Source organism: Pimephales promelas, chromosome 23 (genome assembly GCF_988280905.1).
Source record: "Pimephales promelas chromosome 23, fPimPro1.hap1.1, whole genome shotgun sequence".
NCBI classification, from domain to species: domain Eukaryota; kingdom Metazoa; phylum Chordata; class Actinopteri; order Cypriniformes; family Leuciscidae; genus Pimephales; species Pimephales promelas.
The window spans coordinates 19737441-19762653 of NC_142791.1; the positions used below are offsets into that span (position 1 = coordinate 19737441).

At 39.3% G+C, this 25213-nt stretch overlaps 1 protein-coding gene across 2 annotated transcripts in view; it reads right to left on the reverse strand.

The window, feature by feature from the left end:
- The window catches only part of lmnb1 (lamin B1), a 51494-nt gene that overhangs the window by 14964 nt on the left and 11317 nt on the right, over positions 1-25213 (reverse strand). For both annotated transcript variants that reach the window (XM_089126402.1, XM_089126403.1), the window contains exons 3-4: positions 15323-15479; positions 7934-8059 (exon numbers count right to left, since the gene is read on the reverse strand). In XM_089126402.1, the coding sequence (XP_088982528.1) occupies positions 7934-8059; positions 15323-15479 (283 nt within the window). The remainder of the gene's footprint in view (positions 1-7933; positions 8060-15322; positions 15480-25213) is intronic.

Below are 25213 nucleotides of genomic sequence, written 5' to 3' on the forward strand. Positions count from 1 at the left end.
GTGCGTCATGCTTTTACTTTCGTTTTCAACAATATAGTGGTGCTACGTTAGTAAAGTATTTCCATACGCTTTATGTGCTGCTGCTTTCTTGCTGCAATGATCCTCTGGGCTCTTTAATGTCTTTAATGCAGCCATACTATTAAAATTAGCGCAATCATATAGTGTCACATGATCAACGCGACTAGTCGACGTCAAGCTTAAAGCGTCACGGCATTGCATTAAGGTCGACTAGTCGGTTCAACCCCTAATATATATATATATTAGGGCTGTGCAAAAGTTAATTGCGATTAATCGCATCCAAAATAAAAGTCTGTGTTTACATAATATATTTGTGTGTGCTGTATATAATTATTTTGTATATATAAATACCTATGCATGCATGTATATATTTAAGAATTATTTGCGGTTAAATTCTGTATATATTTATAAATACATAATCTATATTATATAAATATTTTATATATGAATAACATATTTTCTTAAATATATACATGCATGTGTGTGTATTTATATATACAAAATAATCATATACAGCACACACAAATATATTATGTAAACAGAGACTTTTATTTTGGATGCGATTAATCGTAATTAACTTTTGCACAGCCCTAATATATATATATATATATATATATATATATATATATATATATATATATATATATATACATATATATATATATATATATATATATATATATATATATATATATATACATATATATATATATATATATATATATATATATATATATACATATATATATATATATATATATATATATATATATATATATACATATATATATGAACTAAATGAATAACTTTACAACAAAAATTAACCATCAATGAACTTAAGCTGGACTGTGTGCTATTTTCTTCTATAAACAAACTTTGTTGCATGGTGCTTTATGTTTTTGTGCCTAAACGTTTGTAAAGTTTGTGTGAGGCTTAACAATCACACAATACTATACGCACAATGTCAGATTCGGATCGATCCTCTTTGACCAATACCCAACGAAGAATGGCGGTCTCGGAGGATCGGATCGGCGCATTAGTATTTGTTGCTGCTTTATTAAAGCCATCTACTGCCAGAGAGTGAACCTGCAATGTCATTCAACTCATCTGAATTATTTAATGCTTGTTTGTTCAGACCAATTTGCATGCCAAACATATTCAGTGTCTTTTGGCAAAATATTTTGTTGCAGCCGATTTCCATGAACAAAATTCAGCGCTATCTGAATACTCTCATCTACTAGTCTCTCTAGTCACTCAATGCTCTCAAGGCGGGCTTTGGTAAATCCTCTCCCCAAGGTGACGCATTGTAGGGGAAAGGAGAAACGCTGCAAACCACTGTAAGATAGTACCCACTAGTGTTGTCAAAAAAATCGGTACTTCGGTACCAAGTCGGTACTAAAAAAAAAAAATGTTACGGTACCAGCTTTTCTAGGTACCGAGTACCAGGTTAATCCAGTTCTAGACGCGCTGTCTGAAAGGTGCACAGTTGCGTCCTCTTCATAACGCTGATATGGCTCTCTCTGAATCCACTTGTTGACACGAAAGGAGGAAAGAGCCACATATGGAAATATTTTGGATTAGGCTAATGTCACGTTGCCATAAGAGGGCGATTACATGCAAATTCGCAATTTCAAATATAGGCGCGAGGCAAGCGCGCTCATAATAAAAACTCGTTGCATAGCAACGACAGACGCCGCGTGAGAGCAAGCGCTTTGGAAAGAATAAGGACGCGCAAAAATATAATAAAAAAACACGCGCGATATGTGAACGGCCTCTAAAGTGCTTTCGGGGTAGTTTTACGAGTACATGAACACAGTAGTATCCACCCGATACCAGAGTACTACTGGTATTAGTATCGACGCATCCCTATTATGTCATTTAATGTCAGTGCCAGTTCTAGGCGTATTCTTGCCTTTATAACTCAGCAGGTTTAAAAAGCCTTTTCAAAATTAAATATGAATGCAGTTTTAGATTAAATAAAAGTACAGTCAAATCAAATAAAACATGTTTTTTTCTCCTGTAGCCTATAGTTTGGTGATGCTACAATAAGATACCATTTATCAACATTAGCTACTTCACGTCAACACATTGAGTGAACAATATATTTTTACAACATTATTTAATGTTTGTAAATGTTATTTAATAGAAACACTTGATTGTTCATGTTTGTTCACTTCATTCATTGTGCATTAAATAAATGTTAACGGATTAGAACTTTACAAACAACTTTAAAAATGTGTTCGTGTATACTATTGTTTAGTTTAGGTCATTTTATCTAATTTTTTTCTAAAGTGTTTATAATACAAATGTACAGTTTCCATACTTGTAACCGTGATAAACACTTAAATATATGTAAATTTAAACTAAGCTTTGGTACCGAAATTGGTACCGAGAACCGTGAATTTTTACTGGTATTGGTACCGAATGCTGAAATTTTGGTACCGTGACAACACTATTACCCACTTTCGTAATCTATTCCATTTTGTGACTGCTGTGATGGCGTGTCTGCTGTGGGATTCAATGTAACCGCCCACTGCTGTGATTGGCTGACATGCTTGCATATGAAATAGTTACATATTACATGTGAAACTCTCTTGAATATGTTTTACTACAGCTATTATACGCTTTTACTATTACAGATATCAAGATTACTGATTCGTGAGATGTTTTTCAAGTATTTAGATTCTCATCACATAAAATATTGCTGTGATGAGCATTGAGCAGCAGCAGATGACAGTCTGTCGATCGCGAGAATGAAGATCTTATCATTGTAATGCAGTTTCTGCACTCTCTGCTTTCCCCAATGCAGACCCGATGATGTACAAACAGTAAGAGCTTCGTTGTGCAGTGTAACGCAGTTTCTGTTCTCTCTAAAGCCCGTAACTCGTCCGCTCTCGTCGAGGTAAAAAGCTGCACTTGAACTCACCGAGAGAACAGCAGCCGACTGTCAGCTAGAATGTGCGTTCTGCACCTGAGTTTAATAAGCCAACTGTCTATTTCTGCAGATATATTAGTCTACACTCACCGGCCACTTTATTAGGTACCCCATGCTAATAACGGGTTGGACCCCCTTTTGCCTTCAGAACTGCCTCAATTCTTCGTGGCATAGATTCAACAAGGTGCTGGAAGCATTCCTCAGGGAGTTTGGTCCATATTGACATGATGGCATCACACAGTTGCCGCAGATTTGTCGGCTGCACATCCATGATGCGAATCTCCCGTTCCACCACATCCCAAAGATGCTCTATAGGATTGAGATCTGATGACTGTGGAGGCCATTTGAGTACAGCGAACTCATTGTCATGTTCAAGAAACCAGTCTGAGATGATTCCAGCTTTATGACATGGCGCATTATCCTGATGAAAGTAGCCATCAGAAGTTGGGTACATTGTGGTCATAAAGGGATGGACATGGTCAGCAACAATACTCAGGTAGGCTGTGGCGTTGCAACGATGCTTAATTGGTACCAAGGGGCCCAAAGAGTGCCAAGAAAATATTCCCCACACCATGACACCACCACCACCAGCCTGAACCGTTGATACAAGGCAGGATGGATCCATGCTTTCATGTTGTAGACGCCAAATTCTGACCCTACCATCCGAATGTCGCAGCAGAAATCGAGACTCATCAGACCAGGCAACGTTTTTCCAATCTTCTATTGTCCAATTTCGATGAGCTTGTGCAAATTGTAGCCTCAGTTTCCTGTTCTTAGCTGAAAGGAGTGGCACCCGGTGTGGTCTTCTGCTGCTGTAGCCCATCTGCCTCAAAGTTCGACGTACTGTGCGTTCAGAGATGCTCTTCTGCCCACCTTGGTTGTAACGGGTGGTTATTTGAGTCACTGTTGCCCTTCTATCAGCTCGAACCAGTCTGGCCATTCTCCTCTGACCTCTGGCATCAACAAGGCATTTCCGCCCACAGAACTGCCGCTCACTGGATGTTTTTTCTTTTTCGGAACATTCTCTGTAAACCCTAGAGATGGTTGTGCGTGAAAATCCCAGTAGATTAGCAGTTTCTGAAATACTCAGACCAGCCCTTCTGGCACCAACAATCATGCCACGTTCAAAGTCACTCAAATCACCTTTCTTCCCCATACTGATGCTCGGTTTGAACTGCAGGAGATTGTCTTGACCATGTCTACATGCCTAAATGCACTGAGTTGCCGCCATGTGATTGGCTGCTTAGAAATTAAGTGTTAACGAGCAGTTGGACAGGTGTACCTAATAAAGCGGCCGGTGAGTGTATATTCGTCATTCAAAAAGGAAAACCGACGCTGCCGGCTGCAGATACACATAACGTAAACAAAGCAGCGCGTGCTTACTGCTTAGAATATCAATCCTAAACACTTTCTTTAAATAAGATTATTTTCATCCTACTCAAAGAAACGATGTGAAGTTGATAATAGTCTGGCTCGACTTGATGCATAAACCGTATCGAACGATTTTGAGAGAAAGATTAACTTACCTGTCTCCTAGCCATTCAAAACTTTGGGAGTTGAGTCGCCGCATTTCCAGAGAAAATAAAATTAACCCACTGTTTCTTCAGAGGCGCAGATGAAGGAACTAAAAAATACTTTTGTGTTCATTTGTACATCCGAACACTGAGCAACTGCCATGCTTCGCTCGTTTGCAAGCCATGATTGAAGATTCAAAATCTCTTCATTTAATGTTGTTTTTAGTACTATTATTATTTTGTATTAATATTCATAATATGTATCTGTTTTATTACATGTATACACACATTATTATTTGTAATCTTTGCATTTTGTGATTATGATGTTTTGAGGATGTAGGAGAGAGAGAGACTTTAGGAGACTTTGGGATAAGTTAAACTGTATGAGAGAATGTATGTTGGAGTGAGACAGAAAGTTTATGTAGTGTATAGTTTCCATCAGGGATGGATATACATAGTAAATGGAAACCATATGTTCTTGTGGTAAGGTATGTGTTACTATGGTGATGCAGTTTTTTTTCTTGGTCAGTGGTATAAAGACTGAGACCCTTTGTTCGAAAAGTAGGAAGAGATGGTAACGATGCAGAATGAAGACCTCTGTTTCTCTTCCTCCTATGTCTTATAAATATTATAAATAAATTCGAGAGATCTCTTGGCAAAATCACTGGTGTCTCTTTTCATGGGGAAAGTAAAAGAAGTTTTTTAGATCTACAATGATATTTCGAGGAAAAACTCAAATCTCAAAGCTATTTCTCTAGGAAAAAAAAAACAAACAAAAAAAAACACACCTGCGCGTGTTCGTACTTCCTGTTCCTAGCTCGTTTTCTCATGTTCGGTCTCTGGGCGGGCCAAAGCAGAGAACGGGGAGTAACTTTTCCCCTATATGACGTTATATAGGGGGAGATTCTAGATCAGCGCGTCTTAGATGCAGACGGATGCAGAGAAGAGAAAAATAGCCAAAGCTCTGTTTACACCATACCTGTCAAGTATCCCGTTTTGGCCGGGAAAGTCCCGTATTTACCCTTCTTTCCCGCCGTCCTCCCGTATTAGTATTTTCCCGTAAATCTCCCGTATTTTAACCTGCGTTATTAAAATATAATAATACCCCCGAGCGGATTAAAAAAAAAAACATTCCCAATCCAGAGCCCAATCTGAGCTCTGTCACTTGCCTCGCGATAACAAGTACTGTAGGTGAGGTGACCGTTGTCGCGAGGTCAGATGATGAGTGACAACTCTATGGTGACAACACGGAAACGGGAAACAAAGAGGACACACGTTTTGTAACTGTGACTTTTGCATCTCACAAGGGGGAAGGAATGATGTGTTAGCACGAGAAATGGTGTTTAGCATGGTACGAAAGATTGTTGCCGAGAATAGTATGACGCTAGACAACACAGAGATAGACAACAGAACTGCTCTACTCTCATGTAAAAATTAACCACTGTGGCCCAGCCTACAAATACACTCCTTCCAAAACAGTCTTAAAGAATGCAAAGTCTGCAACATATTTGTACAATAACTCACTAAGAGTGAGTTACTGAGTTATTGCTTTTCTTTTACTCACTAAGTAAAAGAAAAGCAATATGAAATGATAAGATTGTGTGGAATGAAAATAAAATGTAAATGTAAAGACAAGCAATGTTAAATGAAAAGTGTGTGTGTGTGTGTATTCATTTAAGCTATAACACCTGTCTTAAAATGTAAGGGATACTGGGTTGGTGGGAGTGGGACTGTTCGCGGTGGGCGCCGGAAAATTTCCCTTATTTTCAAATCCAAAACTTGACAGGTATGGTTTACACCAATTGAAAATTCTAGACACGAGGGGACCAAATACAGTCTAGGGGGAACTCATATTAATGTTAAAAAACCTCAGAAAATGAAAATTTCATGTCAGGGGACCTTTAAGGTTGTTTTTCCTTCACTGATACGAGTGCCCAGGTCTTGGGCTTGTGTCTTTCACTAATGAAGCTCTTAATGTAGGACTTCTGTGTGTTGTATTTATTGAGTTCATCACAGAGTGCTCCATCTTCCAAATCAGAAATGCACATGCTCACTGAGGACAAATTAGACGGTTTGTGAATCTCTCAGGCGTTGGTCATCTTCAGACCTATAACACTGTAGAGAACCTGGACCCTGTCAGGTGGGACTCCTCAAACTCACAGTTGAAAAGCTTTTAACCTTTGACTTCCACGTTGGCAGTAAAATGTATGATTCTATGTGCACCAGCTTTTTGGGACAGTGAGGACCAAAACTGACATCACTGTCACAACAACCTGGTGTTTCTTACAGAAAACATTAACATTGATAAAGTTCACGACCTCCCAAAGGAATGGTCAGTGAAGTGTTGGCTCACTCTGAATTCTAACCAAGTAGGAGAAATGAATCCTGTAATCATATATATTCTATTAGAGATCCACTTGAGAATTGTATGAACAATGTATCTAATTTCCCCATCTCATGATTTGCCTTTTGTGTGGTTTGGTCTATGTTTCTCAAAACCTCTAATGGGATAATGTTTCAAACTTTGCAAACTGTGGTTAACCAAATCAATGTGTGGCAAGTTTGGTCTCTCTAAACCCAATCTTCATTCCCCATTTGTTAATTTACATTACATTTTGTTAAACTTTGCGACACATTAGGACTATAAGAATTGTGAGGATTCTTTTCTTAAACATGAACAAAGTTAGAAGACTATAAATCCCCTAATCACATTTACCATTTACAATAACCACATTTACAATCCCCTTACAAACATTTACCATGAATGTAATAATTTACCATGGTTTGGGCAGAAATGTGGAATATTTATATTGAATACTATGTTACAGTTATAGTCATTTATATTGCATTAGATTTATTAGGGGGGTAGAGGAATATTTAATTCATTGTGTGTATAGTTTTTACCTGTTTAGGCATTTTTTATACAGTGGTAGTAAGCCATGCATGGTTTTACATATGGTTACAAAGTCTCACTGTCAGGATATTTTAATTTAAGCCTATAATAATTATTAATAAAATAATTATTACCAATGGCTGTGATATTGTATAATTCATATATTTGTACATAGCTGTAAATAAGTTATTTATTTTGGTCTGCATACTGTTGGGTACCACATTTCCAAGTAAATGCAATACTTTTTTTATGTTAACTTTAGCTTACTTATTGATACTGTTATGTTTCAATAAATAAGCTAAACCCACTGGCCCACCTCAACTTTTCGATTTAATAATCTGTCCCTGGAATGAAACGAATTGAATAGCCCTGGTCTATACAATTAATGAATCAATTTGTGGTTGATTGTCAAGGTACACATGAATGCAGATGCAGGTAACATCTCTTCTCGGGAGATTTAATAAAATGTACAGTGATCTGGTCCAAACCTGTATGAATAATTATTAATTATCAATTATTAATTATTGTATACAAATTCCCCATATCGATCGGTTCAGACTCTATAACACTGACCTCCTCAAACATGTTCTTCCTGAAGTGCAGCTCCTCCATGAGGCTCTGGCAGCGGTTCTCCAAATCCACGCGCAGCAGAGTTTCATCTGACAGCTGCTTCTTAGCCGACCCCAGCCCACCTTCCAGCTGAACACACACAGACACAAAATCACTGACTGGCTCACACACTCACACACACACACACACACACACACACACACACACACACACACACACACACACACACACACACACACACACACACACACACACACACACACACACACACACTACACTGGCATTGGAAACATGCATGCTGGAAACATCATGAAACATTAGACATTCTGAAGTGCAGACAACTCACATGTGTTTACATGCGCTGAAGTTGTTCTGAAAACATGTATAATGCATATGCTCAGTGGCAATGCTCAGATCCAATGTAGAGCCCAATCGATATATTGGCGGGCCGATATTAGGCATTTTCCTAATTATTGGAATCGGCATTTATAATGGCCGATAAATGAATATTTTTTTTAAAATGTGGGTGCGGTGATTCATGTTAGGGTGGCGATGCCAATAAAAGCACTCTCGATCTTTAGTGAACACTCCAGAGAGAAATGCACATTTCATACGGATTACAGCAGAGAGCCGTCTGTCTTTTGTTTTGAATAGTTCCGTTTAAAACTAGACATTTCAATATAGATATTTCTTAGGTCTATGCGCTGAATTTCGGTTCATTTATGAAACGATTTGCAGTTCACAAGCTGGCGCCTCCGTGTCTAGATTATCTATCGTCTGCTATAATTTACAATCCAGGCAAATGGTTGATGAAACATTGATTAAAATCATCATCGACACAACAGCCATCGGCACTGATCCTCAACATCTCGTCTCCAAACTGGCATGATTACTTCAACTTACAGACCGATGGAAATGGACAAATTCTCTGTTTCGATCCAATTTGTTTTGTAATCACTGTTCTTTCGTTGGCCAGAGGAGAACTGGCCCCCGACTGAGCCAGGGTTCTCCCAAGGTTTTTTACTCCATTCAATCACCTGATGGAGTTTTGGTTCCTTGCCACTGTTGCCTTGCTTTTGGCTTGCTTAGTTGGGGACATTTAATATTAAACAATATTATTAATCTGTTTTGTATTATTTTCATGTTATCACTGTGAAGCTGCTTTGATACAATCTGTATAAAGGAGGAGCGACGACGGCAGATCAAGAGAGAAACAGGCCTGATTTTATGTTGTGTTTTGTTTCTGTTGTGTGTGGTAGAGGTCTTCACAGTGCACCCGAGACCTGTCGGCCTGGGACACGTACGGGTTCGGGTCTATATTTTAAATGATCAGCCGGGTCCGGGTAGGGTCCGAATTTATTACTTCGGGTCCCGGGTCTGTTTAACATTGTGTGTAATACCAAGGCATTCTCATCCTTTAGCGTCATATAGGACGCTATATGACAAAACGGCAAAATACTACGCACATGGCACCCATTATCGTTAATATAACACGCGCTGAGAACGGGCTGGTAATACCCGTGCGATCGGAGTGCAATCTCAAGCGCGTATCATGTTTCTATGGCAACCAGAGCAGGGGGGTATTGCACAAAAGCAAGATAAGGGATTTAGCTGGGATTGTCCAGTTATCCTGGCTGAATTTAGCCCTGACTCGGTTGCACGAATGGAGGCTAAATTAATCTACATTAAGTTACTATGGAGATTTACACTTTGCAGCTAGCCTGCTCTAGAGCAGGCTAACAACCAGGCTAAGATTAATCCTAGTGATTTATCGACTAGTTCCTCCCTAAATCCTACTAGATATTAATGTTTTAGTTACTTTATGCTCCTGCATTAAAATACTAGATATACTGTCATTCATCTAAGAATGCGTACTGATATTTTAGTTATTATTAAAAACTGCTGTTCATTTCACTGTCAGAGGTTTGATGAATATATTATTTGAGATTCAAAGCGTTTATTGGCATACACCTGCAGTGAGGAAAGCAGATTTTCCTGAGCAATTATAACTTTGCTGTTCACAATAAATGCCAACACAATGCAAAAGAACTATACTATACAATATGAGAAATAGAAAGACTATGTATATCTATGCAAATATAGAGTAGAAATGTATAGTTGAATGATAAAAAAAATTATAGGCTATTTTATTGCAGTTGATGAGATAATAAGAAATGGCTCATTAAGTCGTAAATGTGGTTTCATGTAACAACAAGGTCAATATATAGTATATATAGACTAAAGATTTGTTTTTCCTATTCACAATGGCTTGCCCTTTGTTGGATGATGTAGTTGATGAAGTTTTAATACTCAGACAAGCATTCAGCCATGAAAAAGTCATCCGAGATAGGGCAGACCCATTGGAATCACTGGCTTCCCTTTATAGGCCTGTGGTGCTGTGCTGTGGTGAAGTCTTGGGTTGGAGGGCCACCCCCGTACCAGATATATGACTTTTTTTTATTGCTAAAATCAGCACAGACGATTAAATGTCAGCAAACATGTCACCATGTTCTCTGCAGACAAGTCACTTACCAGCCTGCAAAATATTCTTGTATTTAATCTAGACTTTCTGCCAAGACCTTTTTTGGCCAGACATGTTTGTTCTTTAAGAGGAATAGATACAAATGATAAAATAGATTAGATGGATAAAAATAGTGCAAAATATCTGATTATAGATTACATTAAATCAATTAGAAACAAAACCTATACATAGAAATAGATAAGAGTAAAAAGATTAAAGAGATAATAGATATAAAATAAACTAAATATATAAAATATACACATAGTAGGTAAGTGTTTGCAATTATTCTTCATGTTAAATGTATGTCCACTGGTCACATTTAAGGCAAAATATACAATTATTTTTTTAAATGACAAGTAACTCCTCAAATTGTAATTATGAGGGTTACAATGGAGCACTGCACACTCAAATGCTCGGTTGTTTTAAACCAATTTTGGGTCAAATATGGACAAACCCAACTGTTGGATTGAATTTATTAATTGCATTTTTAAATCCAACATTAGGGTTTGTCCATATTTGACCCAAAATTGGCTTAAAACAACCCAGCATTTTTTTTAGAGTGTGGTTATTTATGGACTTAGCATTCAATCGGTCTGCTATTGTTTGCCAGGCATTCTCTCTTTGTTTTATTACAGCATCTGTATTGGCTTTTTTACATATTATATGTTTCATTATATGTTTCACTTCTTCATACGTTTCCATAACAAGCTGTTGCTCATTAGGTGAAAAGTATGCCGCACGCGTTTTGTCCATTTTTGGATCGGTGATTCTGTGATCGATTTCGCGCTCTTTTTAAGAATGCCGTGAACGTGCATTTATCCAAACTATATACACCTGGCTTGACATATCCGCGCGTTCTCATCCTGGCTCAGCAAACGTGCAACGGATTAAGCCAGGATGCACTGATCAGACTAGGTCAAACCGCGACTGTTCAGTTATCCTGGCTTTCTTAATTCTACTTTTGTGCAATACCCCCCAGAGCTTCCGCCAAACCGCGCTTTACATTTTCTCCAATGTTTATAATAATATAAATGAACCATCTTGTTTAATCTTAAAAGTTTTGGTGGTCAGATTCACACTCAATGAAGAGCAGAGAGCACAGATATGATCAAGCTGAACAAGCAACAAGCAATCGTTATTATAGTTCAAAAGGGCAAACAGTTAAAGTTATTATGCGAGTTAACTCGAGTCAGAATGTACATGTGCAAGGTTGCATTTGTCATCCATCACCGTGACATCAAGTGGACATTTAAAGCTGAAATAATGAGTGGATTAGGCCGTGTGTCCACCAAAGCGTTTTTCCACGCGCCTGGCGTATGTTTTCAATTGTTTTCAATGGGAGCGCCGCGTTTTTAAACGCCATGAGCGTACCGAGGCGCTGAGCGTTTTTTTTAACGCTGAAGCGCCGAGCACCCAGCGTTTTTTACTGGTCGCTGGGAGTTGAAAAATTTTCAACTTTGGATAAAACACAGTGCTCATCACTGCCACTTTTTACCCAGCCGTCCAATCACAGTGGAGGAGGGGCGGGACTAATACCACACCGACCAACTGTCACAACATTTAACTGCTGCGGATATTCTGTATCATAGCAACGAAACGTCTCAACGGAAAAAACGCTGCGCTACCAAAACGTTCTCAAGCGCCCAAAGCACGGCGTCTTCAGCAGAGCGTCTAGCGTTTTCAGCTGGCTAAAAACGCGTTGGTGGAAACACGGCCTAAAGCTTGGAATAACGAGAGAAATAACATGGATAGAACTTTCTTGTCGGTGGATTGTAGGCTAATGCATCACAGTCAGTCAGGTAACGTTACAAGGAAGTGAGACGACGGCCCACTACTAAAATTAGGTTAGACAAAAAGTTTTATTTTTCGCAACTCGTGTGAAATAATATGTGACAATCGGGTCCAGTCGGGTTTATGTCTTCCTGCCGGGCTCAGGTCCAGTTTTAAAATAATAGACGGGTCCAGGTCGGGTCCGGGCAGTACATTTATGGCAATTCTCGGGTCTGCACGGGTCCGGGTCCAACTTTTGAAATGAACGACGGGTCCGGGTCGGTTCGGTGTAGCACATTACGGGTCTCTTCAGGTTCGGGCATGAATTTTTGGACCCATGAAGACCTCTAGTGTGGCTGCTGGCTTATACTGTTTTGTATTTGTTCATTTTACTATTAAAATGTTTAAATGTTCGCCGGTTCCCACCTCATTCCCAAAACAACAAACCCCGTTAACATTACATTGGCAAACTCTTTAGTGAATTACTCCTCGTTTGGATTTCTTTCTATATGGTGAATTACTGCATGATACCTGGATGTTCAGTCAGGCGAAAATAGGATGGTTCACATCACAACACAAATGTCTGTGAGCTCGTCTGATTCAGAGATTTCATCCAGAAGACATTGACATTGTTGAAATTCTCTGCAGCAGACGGACTCTATCTGTGTCCATAGCGCACAGCAAGAGCACAGGCAGCAGCAGTCCGCCCAGCTCGAGCCAGTCCGGGGTCTTCGAGTGCGACAGGCAGCCGCCTCCTGTTTCTCCATCAGCCTCAGCTGCTCTTCACTATAATTGCGGCTCATAAAGATAGCCACGGACATCGGATGCGAGCAGCAGAATTTACAAATTCTCTTCCATATTAATATTTTACGAAATAAAAAATGGTATCGTCGATACTGCCACACCCCATGTCGCATGTCCGTGATGGAAAGTTCGGATCGTTTTACTGACTCTATTGTTCAATCTCGTTCATCAAAATTAACTAAACTTTTTTTCTAGTCATTTCAGGGGCTTTAAATGTTATACTATTAACATGTAAATTCCCCGAACAGTAAGAAGATGTACATAATGAATGCAGTGAAAAATAATTTACAGAGAACAAATAATTACTCTACCTTCCGAGTCTTTTGTTCATTTGTCGCGTGACAGAGGCAATGAACAGATCGTTTATGATGAACGACTCATCACAGTGCAGAAAACAAAACACCTGTTGAAAGGCTGCGAGTCCTCTAACTGACACATCATGGCAACTGCAGATATCGAAGACTCATCAACGGAACTTGAACACCCTCCTGCATCTCTGAAGTCGCCGGTGTGGAGGTATTTTGGATTTGCAGTGTGGTATGTTGACAACGTTCGCGTTGTCGACAAAACAGCCACAGTTTCCAAGCTCTGCTATGTGCGTGTACCATATTCGTCCTCTGGCAACACGACTAACATGGCTGCGCATCTCCGCAGACAGCACAAAAATATAGATTTGTCGGTCAAACCAACAACTCAACTCAACTCGTGCAAATGCAATTACAAGCGCCTTAGGAGTATTCATCGCTGCAGATATGCGACCTTATTCGGTGGTGGAAAACTCCAGATTTAGGCATTTAATTAGCATGCTAGAACCGCGCTATGAAATCCCAAGTAGAACGCATTTCACAACTACGGTGATACCCTCATTGTACAACAATGTAAAGGAGAAAGTTATTGAAGGTCTGAGAAGTGCACATTTAGTGGCCTTGACTACAGATTGCTGGACCTCCAGAGCAACACAGAGCTTCATGACTGTCACAGCACATTATATTAATGATGACTGGGAAATTCAAAATCCAGTCCTTCAAACTCGCCCCATATATGAAACTCACACAAGTGAACATTTAGCAGAAGTGCTGAGGGAAGTGGTAGTGGAATGGAAGTTGGACAGACAAAATGTAACCATCCCTGTGACAACTGATAATGCAAAGAACATTGTCAATGCCTCACATGCAGCCGGATTGTCTCCACAGATCAGATGTTTTGCTCACACTATGAATCTGGCCTCCCAGAAGGGGTTGGGAGTAAACCAGTTTTTTGGTATCGGATTGACTCCGAAAAAAATTGTATTGGTGCATCCCCAGCTATCAGTGATGCGCGAGTTGATCCAAAATGAGCGGGTACCTGCGGTCAACCGCGGTTACCCGCAGTTACAAGTCATCCAAAAATAATTTTAATGATATTCGGGTCGCGGTTGGTCGAGTCGTTTGAAATAAAGATGCCAATTAAACCTTTGAATATCATACTAGACACAGCAGTGGCAGCAACATGTCTCAGTTTAGTGAACTGTTGGATTTACTGGAGTAAAATATACTCCGGGATATTGGTTTATTTTGATTCGGAGGGACTGTCAGGCATATCTGAAAGTGAGTAACTTTAGTAACTTGTGGATTAAGCACTGACCCAAAACGCGAACTGTTTCGAACAATTCAGTGCGGTTATACCGGTTCACTAAAATGAACCGGTTCAAAAGAACGATTCGTCCACGAACCGGCCATCACTACAGTCTGCAGGGAGAGATGGAGGTGGCAAGAGAAAAGGTGAAGACTGGGCAAATAGCTACACATAGAAAGACCAAAGTGTGGGAGAAATAATGAAAGATGACTAAAGTGCTTTGTTATGTGTACTTCTTGCGATGCTATTTACATATTTGTGTTACACGTCTCTGGCCCAATGACGCTACGATGAGCATTTACTACTTTTAAAAATGCGGACCAGGAAGCGGGTCGGTTACAATATTTTCTTCTTTTTTTTTTTGCAGTCCGAGTTGCGGGCGGGTTAGTTGAAAACGTTGGTCGGATGCGGGTTGTTTATACATTGACCCACGCATCACTGCTAGCAATTAGTGATGCTAACGATTAATCGACGATCCATTAATTGTCAATTTAATCAACAAAACGTACCGATCATAGATTAAACAAGGTTTAATCGGCTAAGGCTAAATGGTTAATTAAGACTATCAATTAACTCAATTTACACAAGAATTGATCAATGGGATGCATGTAAACTACCTCCCCAATCAGCTATAGAGCCCTTGTCCTCCATGCTGCGTGTGCGTGCGTGTACGTCTCATGTACCTCCTGTACGTGGATCTGCAGGTCTGTGAGGGCGTTCTCCAGGGTCTTCCTCTCGGACACCGCCGTGTTCAGCGCCGCGTCTCTAGAGTTCAGCAGGGCTTCAACCTCCTTCAGCCGGGCCTGAGCGCAAGTGAGGTCCGCGTCCTTCTTAGCACATCTGTGACAAACAAACAAACAGGAGGCTGGGACCGTTTCGTGCCAGGCAACTGCTCTGCTGAAAACTACTGTGTACGCAGTACGGCGCAAGATCGTTTTGAAATTTAAAAAACAACAATTAAAATTTCAATTGGTTTCAATTAAAAATAAAACACAATCGACTATTCACTAGGGGTGGGAATCTCTAGGCACCTCACGATTCGATTACGATTCAGAGGGCTTGCGATTCGATGCTAAATCGATTATCTGAATCTTTTTTTGTGTGTGTGACTATAAATACTTTGCTTTAAAAGTACAAAGTAATGACCCTGAAGAATTAATGTAAAATGTATTTTATTAACATTGCAAAGAACCAACAGGAAAATAAATGTGTGCCTGAACTAGCAGCATACTTATACAACAACGACCGGTACAGCAGAGTGTTTTTCCTCCTCTGGCTAAAAACGTGTCATAAGGCTTCTCATACTTGTGTTTCCGAAATATTTTAATTTTATTCTACAAAGCGTACAACTAGTGTGGCTCTTGTCCAGCTCCTTTTCAGCTTTCTTTCTTCTGTTGAAAATAAAAGTTATTTTGAATAATGTGTTAACCGAACAGTTGCCTGTCCCCAGTGTAGGCCTATAGTTTTTTTTTCTCTCCTGGAAGTTGATTGGGACCAGCATCTAACCACATTCAAAAAAAAAAAAAAAAAATCTTCTTTTGTGTTCAGCACCAGAAAGAAATTAATACAGGTTTGGAACAGCATTAGAATGAGTAAATAATGACAGATTTTTTTTTTTTTTGTGAACTATCCCTTTAAGGAGGAGCGGCAGTTCTATTTACTCCTGTCGCTTTTAGACCAGCACGCGACGCGTTTAATATAGACGCATATTACACCAGATTTCTCTCAAATGTTTGCTTTTACTTTAGACATAGCCAATTTTGTTAATGTAAACATTGTGTGTATTTAACAGTATTAGCAATAGCATAATAAGGCACGAAAGATAACTTAGTCCAGTATTCAGGCGCTGTTTGACTGGCTTGTGGTGCCTGTGAGCGTCGGGGGTATGCGCTCTGGAAAGCGCACGTTAGAATAGTGCATCAGCTTGTGAATTAAATGTTTAACCGGTGTGGTGAAGAGATGAGTCCCTCTGAAGAGATGGGTCCCACCTTAGGACCCAAGCGATCCGATTGGTTCAAAGCTAGTTTTATGGGTAATCGCTTTAGTGCCTGGTTACAAATTAGAGAAAATCACTTTATTATAAGAGACGTTTGAAGTACGTTATAACGAGTCATTAATGTATTTTAACTTACATGTTTCATATACTAGTATATAACTGAAGCTGTAGATTGTAAATTTAAATATTTCTCATTCTGTTTTTTAGTTAGCTTACATAGTAGATAAAAGACAGTACTTAGATAGTAAATAAACCACATATTTGAGCTTTAAACAAATACATTCTCGGCTTAAAAACTCTTAAAATTACATTTCATGACACAATAACAGTAATATTTTTAAATTTCGCGGACTTTCTCCTCAGTTGTTGACGCAACCTACTATGAAAAGCGCTAAACAAAATAAACGTATTACTTGAGAAGTGCTAAACAAATAAACATATTACTTGATGGCAACAAACTGCTTTTATCAAGTTATAGCAAGAACATATTTAGATCAGGCATATTACTAGTATACTATGGGGTCCTAAGGTGGGACCCATCTCTTCGGGGGGGACTCATCTCTTCACCACACTGGCAAGGCTTATGCAAATAATGAACTTTAGTGAATTGCCGTATCTCGTACCTATTCATTAACGTGTGATGTGTAGGCTACGTCGCGTTGTACAGTTGAGACAGAGACGCCAGAACTGAACTGATAGAATGCACTGTAAAATGATAGTACGATATTTTTTCAAAAGCAGATCGTGGAGACATTTTAATCGTCCACGGTCAAAAATCATGATATCGCACACCCCTCCACACGTCAGCTTTTAACGAGGAGGGTGTTTGGATTCGGCGCTGTGTCTCTGTTATGTGCACGTCACAGACGGTCCGGCCATTGCACTTCCGCGCTTCAGAGTTCAGTCTTTCGCGTTTCATCAATATTACGTTATTATAAATATATATTTAAAAAAAAAAACTTTTTTTTTTGAAAATCGATTTGACATTTATGAATCGATTCAGAATCGTCCACGTCCGCATCGCGATGCATCTAAGAATCGATTTTTTCCCCCACCCCTACTATTCACACACACTTCTAAAGGAAACAAATTAGAACTATCAAAAAGCTGTAATAAAACAAACATAAGGTGACCATTTCTTAAAATTATTAATAATAAAGTGCACCGTTCAACTTCCGATGTTGGATCGAGCAGAACACCAGAGCCTGATCTAGCTGCACAGTATTTCACTTGTTTTAAATCTCACTCACAACAGCCTTTGCTTTTGGAACACATTTCTGGAAGGGCAACTTGGGAAACACGCGTGTTGGCAGCTAGCATCACTTATCAAGCGCATGGAAGTTGGAGGGTGGAGAAAACAACTTCCTGCAGTTTTGAAATCATGAATGATCAATCACCAACGATCGAATCAAAATCATTGGGATTTTATGATAACACACAGCGTTGTGCAAAATTAATCAATCAATCAATACATCAGGATTCTTATTACATTAAAGTAAATGTATTTTTAATTTCTGTTATATAATTTGCTAGTCAAAAAAAGTGGAAAAGTGAAAACCAAAATCATGAGACTTGAGCAGATCCAGTCTGAATCCTGACACATCACGAGACTGCCGGCAACAATCGGCTCATACACACATCAGGCATGTGATCAGGTAAAGACAAGAAAAAAAAGCCATATGGCAGGCAGGGGTTATTAGAAACTACAGTATTTTATCCAAATTAAATAATAATAATCGTATTACTGATTTATATTATATTTTATATATATATATATACATATAAAAATCACATTACTGGTCTATAAATCTCCACATAGTCAAACGCTGAGCTCTTGGTCTATTTGACTACACCACTATTATCCTTACTTTTTAAACACCTGAATCAGCCATTTACTGCATGAAACTGTGATGAGTGACACACATGGAAATATATTTATTTAACAGCTATAATTAATTTCTAGTAATAAAAAACAGGACGTCTTAACTTATCTTTGGGGAAAATGTAAGGGAGATAACAGTTCTGTAGTTCTGTAAAGAAAACAACTGTTTCCAAAAACTTCAACAATAAAACATAAAATGTTTTGTGTTTTGGTATACTGCACATCATATTCTGTCTACACAGATAAAACAACCTAAGAACCATTTATTAATTATATTAATGCTTTTTACGCATTAGAAAATAAAAGACTACAGAATCTTATCAGCATGATGAATAAATTATATCAACTGGAATAAACCGTACACAGAAAGGGAGAAGAGAACCAATCAAGCTTTGCGTGCTCTTTATATGCATAAATGACCTTTTACGTATAAATGACCTTTTACGTGCATCCAATAAGCAATTTAGCACCATAGGCTACATATGATACACACTTTTTGCCTAGCAGATGCATGCATTACTTTGGAATATAAAGAGCAAGCTAATAATAACACTTGTGCTTTAGGCCTAGATATGCAGTGCCAGGAACGATCGTGAGGCTGTCCATAACTTAAACATAAGTTTAAGCACGCACAAAACTCCCGTTAAAAATCAGAAACGTGCGACATGAATCTCTTGCATCAAATCTGCACTTTGTTGTTTATTAGGGAAGTCAGAAGAATTCAATCAGCACACTGAACAAAACTATTCGTTTCAGCGATGACTAATCTGAATGCCTCCGATTGGTCATCACGCTCAAACTCAACGGAAACGTGTGCAATTGGTTAAAATGCTCAATGCTGCAAAATAAAATCTGATGGAAATGCCGTAGTAGGATGGATGGTTAAAATGCTCAATGCTGCAAAATAAAATCTGATGGAAATGCCGTAGTAGGATGGATCGAATAAACGTTAGGTATTGTAGTTTGTTTAACTAATAATATCACTTAAACATATTCTATTATATAAATATTTTTGAAACAAATTACAATGACTTTCCCAAAACATCCAAACACCCCCTATTTTATTTTTATTACTGATCTGCATGATTCACGTGGGTCATGATCTTGGGATGAAATAACCGGAATTCCGGAAGAATCACATCCCTGCTGCATAAGCTAATGAAAAAATAAGTTATGTCTTTATTTGTTCTTCTGTTTCCTTTTATCAGTCATCTTATGGTGCTTTATTTTTTATTGTATAGCACCTTGTTTCGATCATTGAATGTGCTTAAAAAATAAACTGAACTGACCTAACAGTGAGTGAGCAGCTTGATTTGTGCTTTGTGGCTGGAGATCAGAGGTTGGTGCGGTCGGCTCATTGGTAGCACTGGGCTCTCACTGGCACACAGCTAGGGGTCAAGATGCAGGTTACAATACCTGTTGAGCAAACATCCCTCTAATGAAGAGATGATTTAACATGGCTCATGAAGTGAGCGATTGTCCTGAAGCCTGATGAATAGTGTGTGCCGACTAGGGTTGGGTATCGGCTGGGTTTTATCCGATACCAGTACCTACTCTGTATTTTTTGAATGGTTCCGGTGCCTAAACGGTTCTTGAAACGGTACTTAAGAAAACGAAACCACACACTTTGTCAAAAAAATAATAATACCCCTTTATTTACAGGGCCAAACTGGACACAATATTAACTTACAATATAAATACAAGTAACATATGGTAATAATAAATAAACCAATATAATATAAAAGTTCATATTTACATAATATCAAAGAAAACAATATTATATTAAACAATGTAATTATACTGGAGATTAATAGAGATTACTACCAGGGTGATATAATATCGACATGGCTACAGGTTTCCATGTTTTGTCTGCTTCATAGAGCTGGGTTTCGATTCAAATTTCAAGAATTGGTTCGATTCCGATTCTCAAGATCTTGAATCGATTATCATTATTCGATTCGATCCGATCTGATCCGATCTTCGAGATTTAGATAATTGTTTTTGAAAAAAGCATTTTTTCCAGCTGTTACCTGAATGTAGTTATGCAACATATTGATACTATTATTATAGACATTCAACTGCAAATTAATGTAGTATTGATTGTTGTAAAGAACAATCCCCCTTCCGTGTTGATACAACTGCTTTCACTAACTTGCACTGGTGTAGACGACAGAGGACGCAGAGGTAGGCTATTTCAGCAGGAGGATTGCAAGTAACCGCAGGAACCGTGATATTAACATTTTTTATAAGGCTATACCCTTCTTGTTTTGAACTTCTTCATGCATGTGTACTGAATGTTAGACAAGTTCATAATAACGAGACTGTTTATCGTGGTGATGTGTAGCCTACTTTGCACAGACAGTGAATGAAAGAGATCGGCAGAGCGCGTGCGATTACCTGCGTCTGTCTTTGAAGTCATATGCATTAGTGGAAAGCTTGCCGTGGCGTGTCAAAGGAACGCAAAATAGTTGTCGAATCATCCTTTTAACGTTCACGTTACGGGTATTTACCATAAATGCGCGTCAGCAGCAGCGCTGATCAGCATCCCACAGCACGAGGAAGCCGCAGGGAAATAAAATCAGTGAGTCACGCACTGAATCAATGCCATTTGACCATGCGACGCATTGCTGCTCAGCTGAGCCTTAGTTGAACTCAAAGTTAAAAATAATTAACACCTTGAAGTTCATTACATCTATTTTTATGAATCTGCTTTTTTGAACGTGTTCGTTAATGAACGGTTTAATGAATCAAAGTCCATTGTCATAACAATGCGCGCTGAGTGAAAGCTTTCAATGCGCACATACATAGGGATCACTCACGGCAAGTTAAAGTTCACAGGGAAAATGTAGGCCTATTAAATCGATTCTCTGAGTTACGGAATGATCTTTAGAAATTAATATGAAAATCGATTCAGAATTGGTGAATCGATTTTTTCCAACACAGCACTACTGCTTTAATTAGTCATGTAGGCTAAGTTATCTCGTCATTTACTAGTTAACCTCTTAGCCAGTTTGATATTTCGTTCCCAATGCGTCTTATACGCAGCTTTGAGTAAACATATGAAAGAGAACATCTCTGTGTAACCCATGTTCTCTGAATAGGGAACAAGACGCTGCGTTCGCTGTCAAATATCTCGCGCTGCCGACAAGCTTCCTTTTTCAGCTCCGAGGAGCAGATGATGCGCGCACTAATATAATATGACAACATTTCACGTGTGTTTAATCTCGCTATCAGCAGACGTTCCGGGAGTCTCCCGCATATTGATAACTGCTCCCGGATGATCGCAAATTATTTCAAATCTCCCGGAATCTAGAGCGAGCGAGCAAAAGCGCGCGTGCAAGACAGATCAGACAGTGCTTCAATCAACAGTGCTTTTCAATTCAAAATTTTTTTATTTATTAAACCAATAAAATTATGAATAATATATTTTTTTTTGTCAAAATAATTTTGGTGATCATGTAGGCTACTGATTTCACATGAGCAGTACTGACGCAACTGAACTCACAATAACAGTTAACGTACACAATTACAAGCGCGCGCTCTGGCCGATTTTAAACGCATCAATTTACGATCAAAATGGACAAATTTGTTATCAGAGGAGAAAAAAGATGCGAGGAAAATACTGATAAAGGAACACGTGCAAACAAGAAGAGTCGTAGTATCAGCAGTGAAGGTAGGAAAGTGCTTGAAGAATGGAAGAATCAGTTTGCCGTCAACGAGCGAGATGGACAGCCTTTCTGCTTGCTCTGTAATAAAATACTGGGCGTATGCAAAACTTACAATGTCAAAAGGCATTTCGATACCACCCATGAAACTTTTGACACGAAATATCCACCTGGAACTCAGGAAAGAGCTTTCAAGATAACTAATCTTGAAAAAAATGCGATTGTTGAACAGAATACAATGAGAGCTAGCTTAAAAGTGTCTCAGGCCGTGACATTAGCAACGTTCAAAATTTCCTGGCTTCTCGCCAAACACGGCAAACCATTCAGTGATGGAGAGCTAGTTAAGAACTGTTTTCTGGAATCACAATGTCTGTTTGATGACCTGAGCAACAAGAGTGAGATAATTCGCAGGATAAAACGTTTACAGCTCAGCAATGACACAGTTACTCGTCGAATTTCTGAAATGTCTGAGAATGACAGAACAACTAAAAACTAAGCTAGCCACTGCTTCAGCACTCAGTTTGGCTGCAGATGAGTCGACAGACATCGGAGATGTTGCTCAGCTTTGCATTTGGGTGAGATGTGTGAATTCTGTAACTTGAGGTTACAGAAGATTTATTGACATTGAAATCGCTACATGAACGAACAAGGGTTGAGGACATTTATAGAGCACTTAGTGAAGCATGCAAAGACATGAACGTACCGGAATCCTCAGTTGTCTCCATCACTACTGACGGTGTGCCCTCAATGACGGGAAAACACAAGGGTCTCGTAGCTGAAATGCGAAAAATCTCCCCTGACTTGTTGGCATTTCACTGTATTGTGCATCAACAAGCACTATGCAGCAAGCTAGTTGATGGATACTTCGTGGAGGTTATGGACACTTGAGCGCGGCCTCTCATGCACCGCCGTTTTATTACGTTGTTGGGTGAACTGGACAGTGCTTACGGAGACCTCATTCTGCACAGTGAAGTGAGATGGCCAAGTCGCGGAAAAGTTTTGCATCGCTTTCTGACTGTACTCCCCGAGATTGTAAATTTTCTTAATGACATTGGCGATGGAGAAAGATTCCAGTCTTGAATGACAACGAGTGGAAAACAAACGTTGCTTTTCTTTCAGACGTCACAGCTCACCTAAACAAGCTGAACTTACAACTTCAAGGTGACGAAAAACATGTTGATGACCTGCTGAGCTGTGTTTAGAGTTTCAAAATGAAGCTAGGGCTGTACACGGCACAACTCAGATGATGATTTAACTCACTTTCCACTTCTGAATGACGCGTGTGAGGGTGTACTGGACATACAACACAAAGAATGATTCGTTAAAACTCTTAGTCAAATGCAGGAAAAAATTCACCTGTCGTTTTTCTGATTTTGAGAAAATAAAATCTGCAGGGCATTTCATCAGAGAGCCGTTGACTTATTTTTTACAGTCTATGGCTTCAATAAACCATATAGTGCCCGCACGTCGGAGAGGGAGACAGCGAGGGACTGCGTGTGTGCGCCTCATGCCACAGACTCAGGCATCGAAATCAGGCACCGAAATGTTCATTCTAATTCGGTCTGGTTACTACCGTTTACATCAGAACCGTTTCCCTATTGGCACCGAGTTTCGGTACCCAACCCTAGTGCTGACAGGTCTTCAACCTCTCCTCTCTGTGCTAGTGTTGAGTAGCTCTGGTCTCTTCTCCGGAGGAACGTCTCACACACAGCCGAGAGTGTCTGGAGGACACTCCAGATTTCTGGGAAGGGATTTCTGTTACTCCTCTCTCAACATGTGCTACACGCACCTGATGTGCTTCAGTCCAGAGAAGAGGTTAAACACAAAGAGCCGCTTCATTGGGAGACTGGTAGAGCAGCTGGGTAAAGTCCAGCTCCTCCAGCTGCTACACGCCACCGAGACGCTTCAGTCGCAGCACTGAGGGAAGCACTGTTAACAAACAACTGCTGCTTCTGTCAATCAGACCACATGGCACATCACAGCACTGATAGACACAAGAAACTCAACCAAACACTAGCTCAGACAGCTGTACACTACTGCACTACACACTCATACACAAGATGAGCACCTGTATGACGCTTGTAACTGACTCACTACGACCATCACAACACTGCTGCTAGTGAGAGACCAATTCAACACAGACACAAAATTAGGGCTGGGTTTCGATTCAATTTTCAAGAATCGATTCGATTCCGATTCTCAAGATCTTGAATCGATTATCATTATTCGATTCGATCTTCGAGATTTAGATGAGTGTTTTTGAAAATAGCATTTTTTTCAGCTGTTACCTGAATTACAGGACTGGTAATTTGCATAATACACACTGCTGAAATTTGTCATGTTGCGCCACGTTATCGACCAGGAAGAACAATCCTTCCAACCACTATAGATAGTTTCTCAAATAGCTTACCTGAATTTTGCAAAACCTATTTTGCAAAAAACTGTTTTTATTATTAGTGTACACAAATAAAAGTAGACATTTAACAGTCTTGAATGATGTATAACACTTGCCTGCATCACACAAATCGACAGTTATTTGAGTCTCTTTTGCACTGATTAGAAAAAAAAGAGAGACAATTAAGTCAGTGTTTTCAACTGCTTATGATTTTCCCAGATGACTGGTAATTGTGTAGTGTTCAAACCTATTAAAGATGTATTAACATTTTAGTTATAATTAGAGGTGGGCCATTATCGGCGTTAACGTGCTGCGTTAACGTGAGACTCTTGTCGGGCGATATAAAAAATATCGTCGTTAATCTATTCTCACAGTTGAGTTGGGAGCTGACTATATACCACGCAAGCTATGATGACTTTCACTTTGATATTTTAGCGCAGATGTAGTCGAATTGCACTGTAAGGGCCATTTAAAACCAATATATTGAAACGTCTGTTTATCCAGACAGTAGGAAAATATCAGAGATGCATTTTATATTTAATATGAGGGAAATACACATCCGTAAAAGGGGTCGCACACCGAACGAGAAACGCAGGGCCGCGCCACGTCTAGGGGGCTGTACCCTGGCTACTTCAT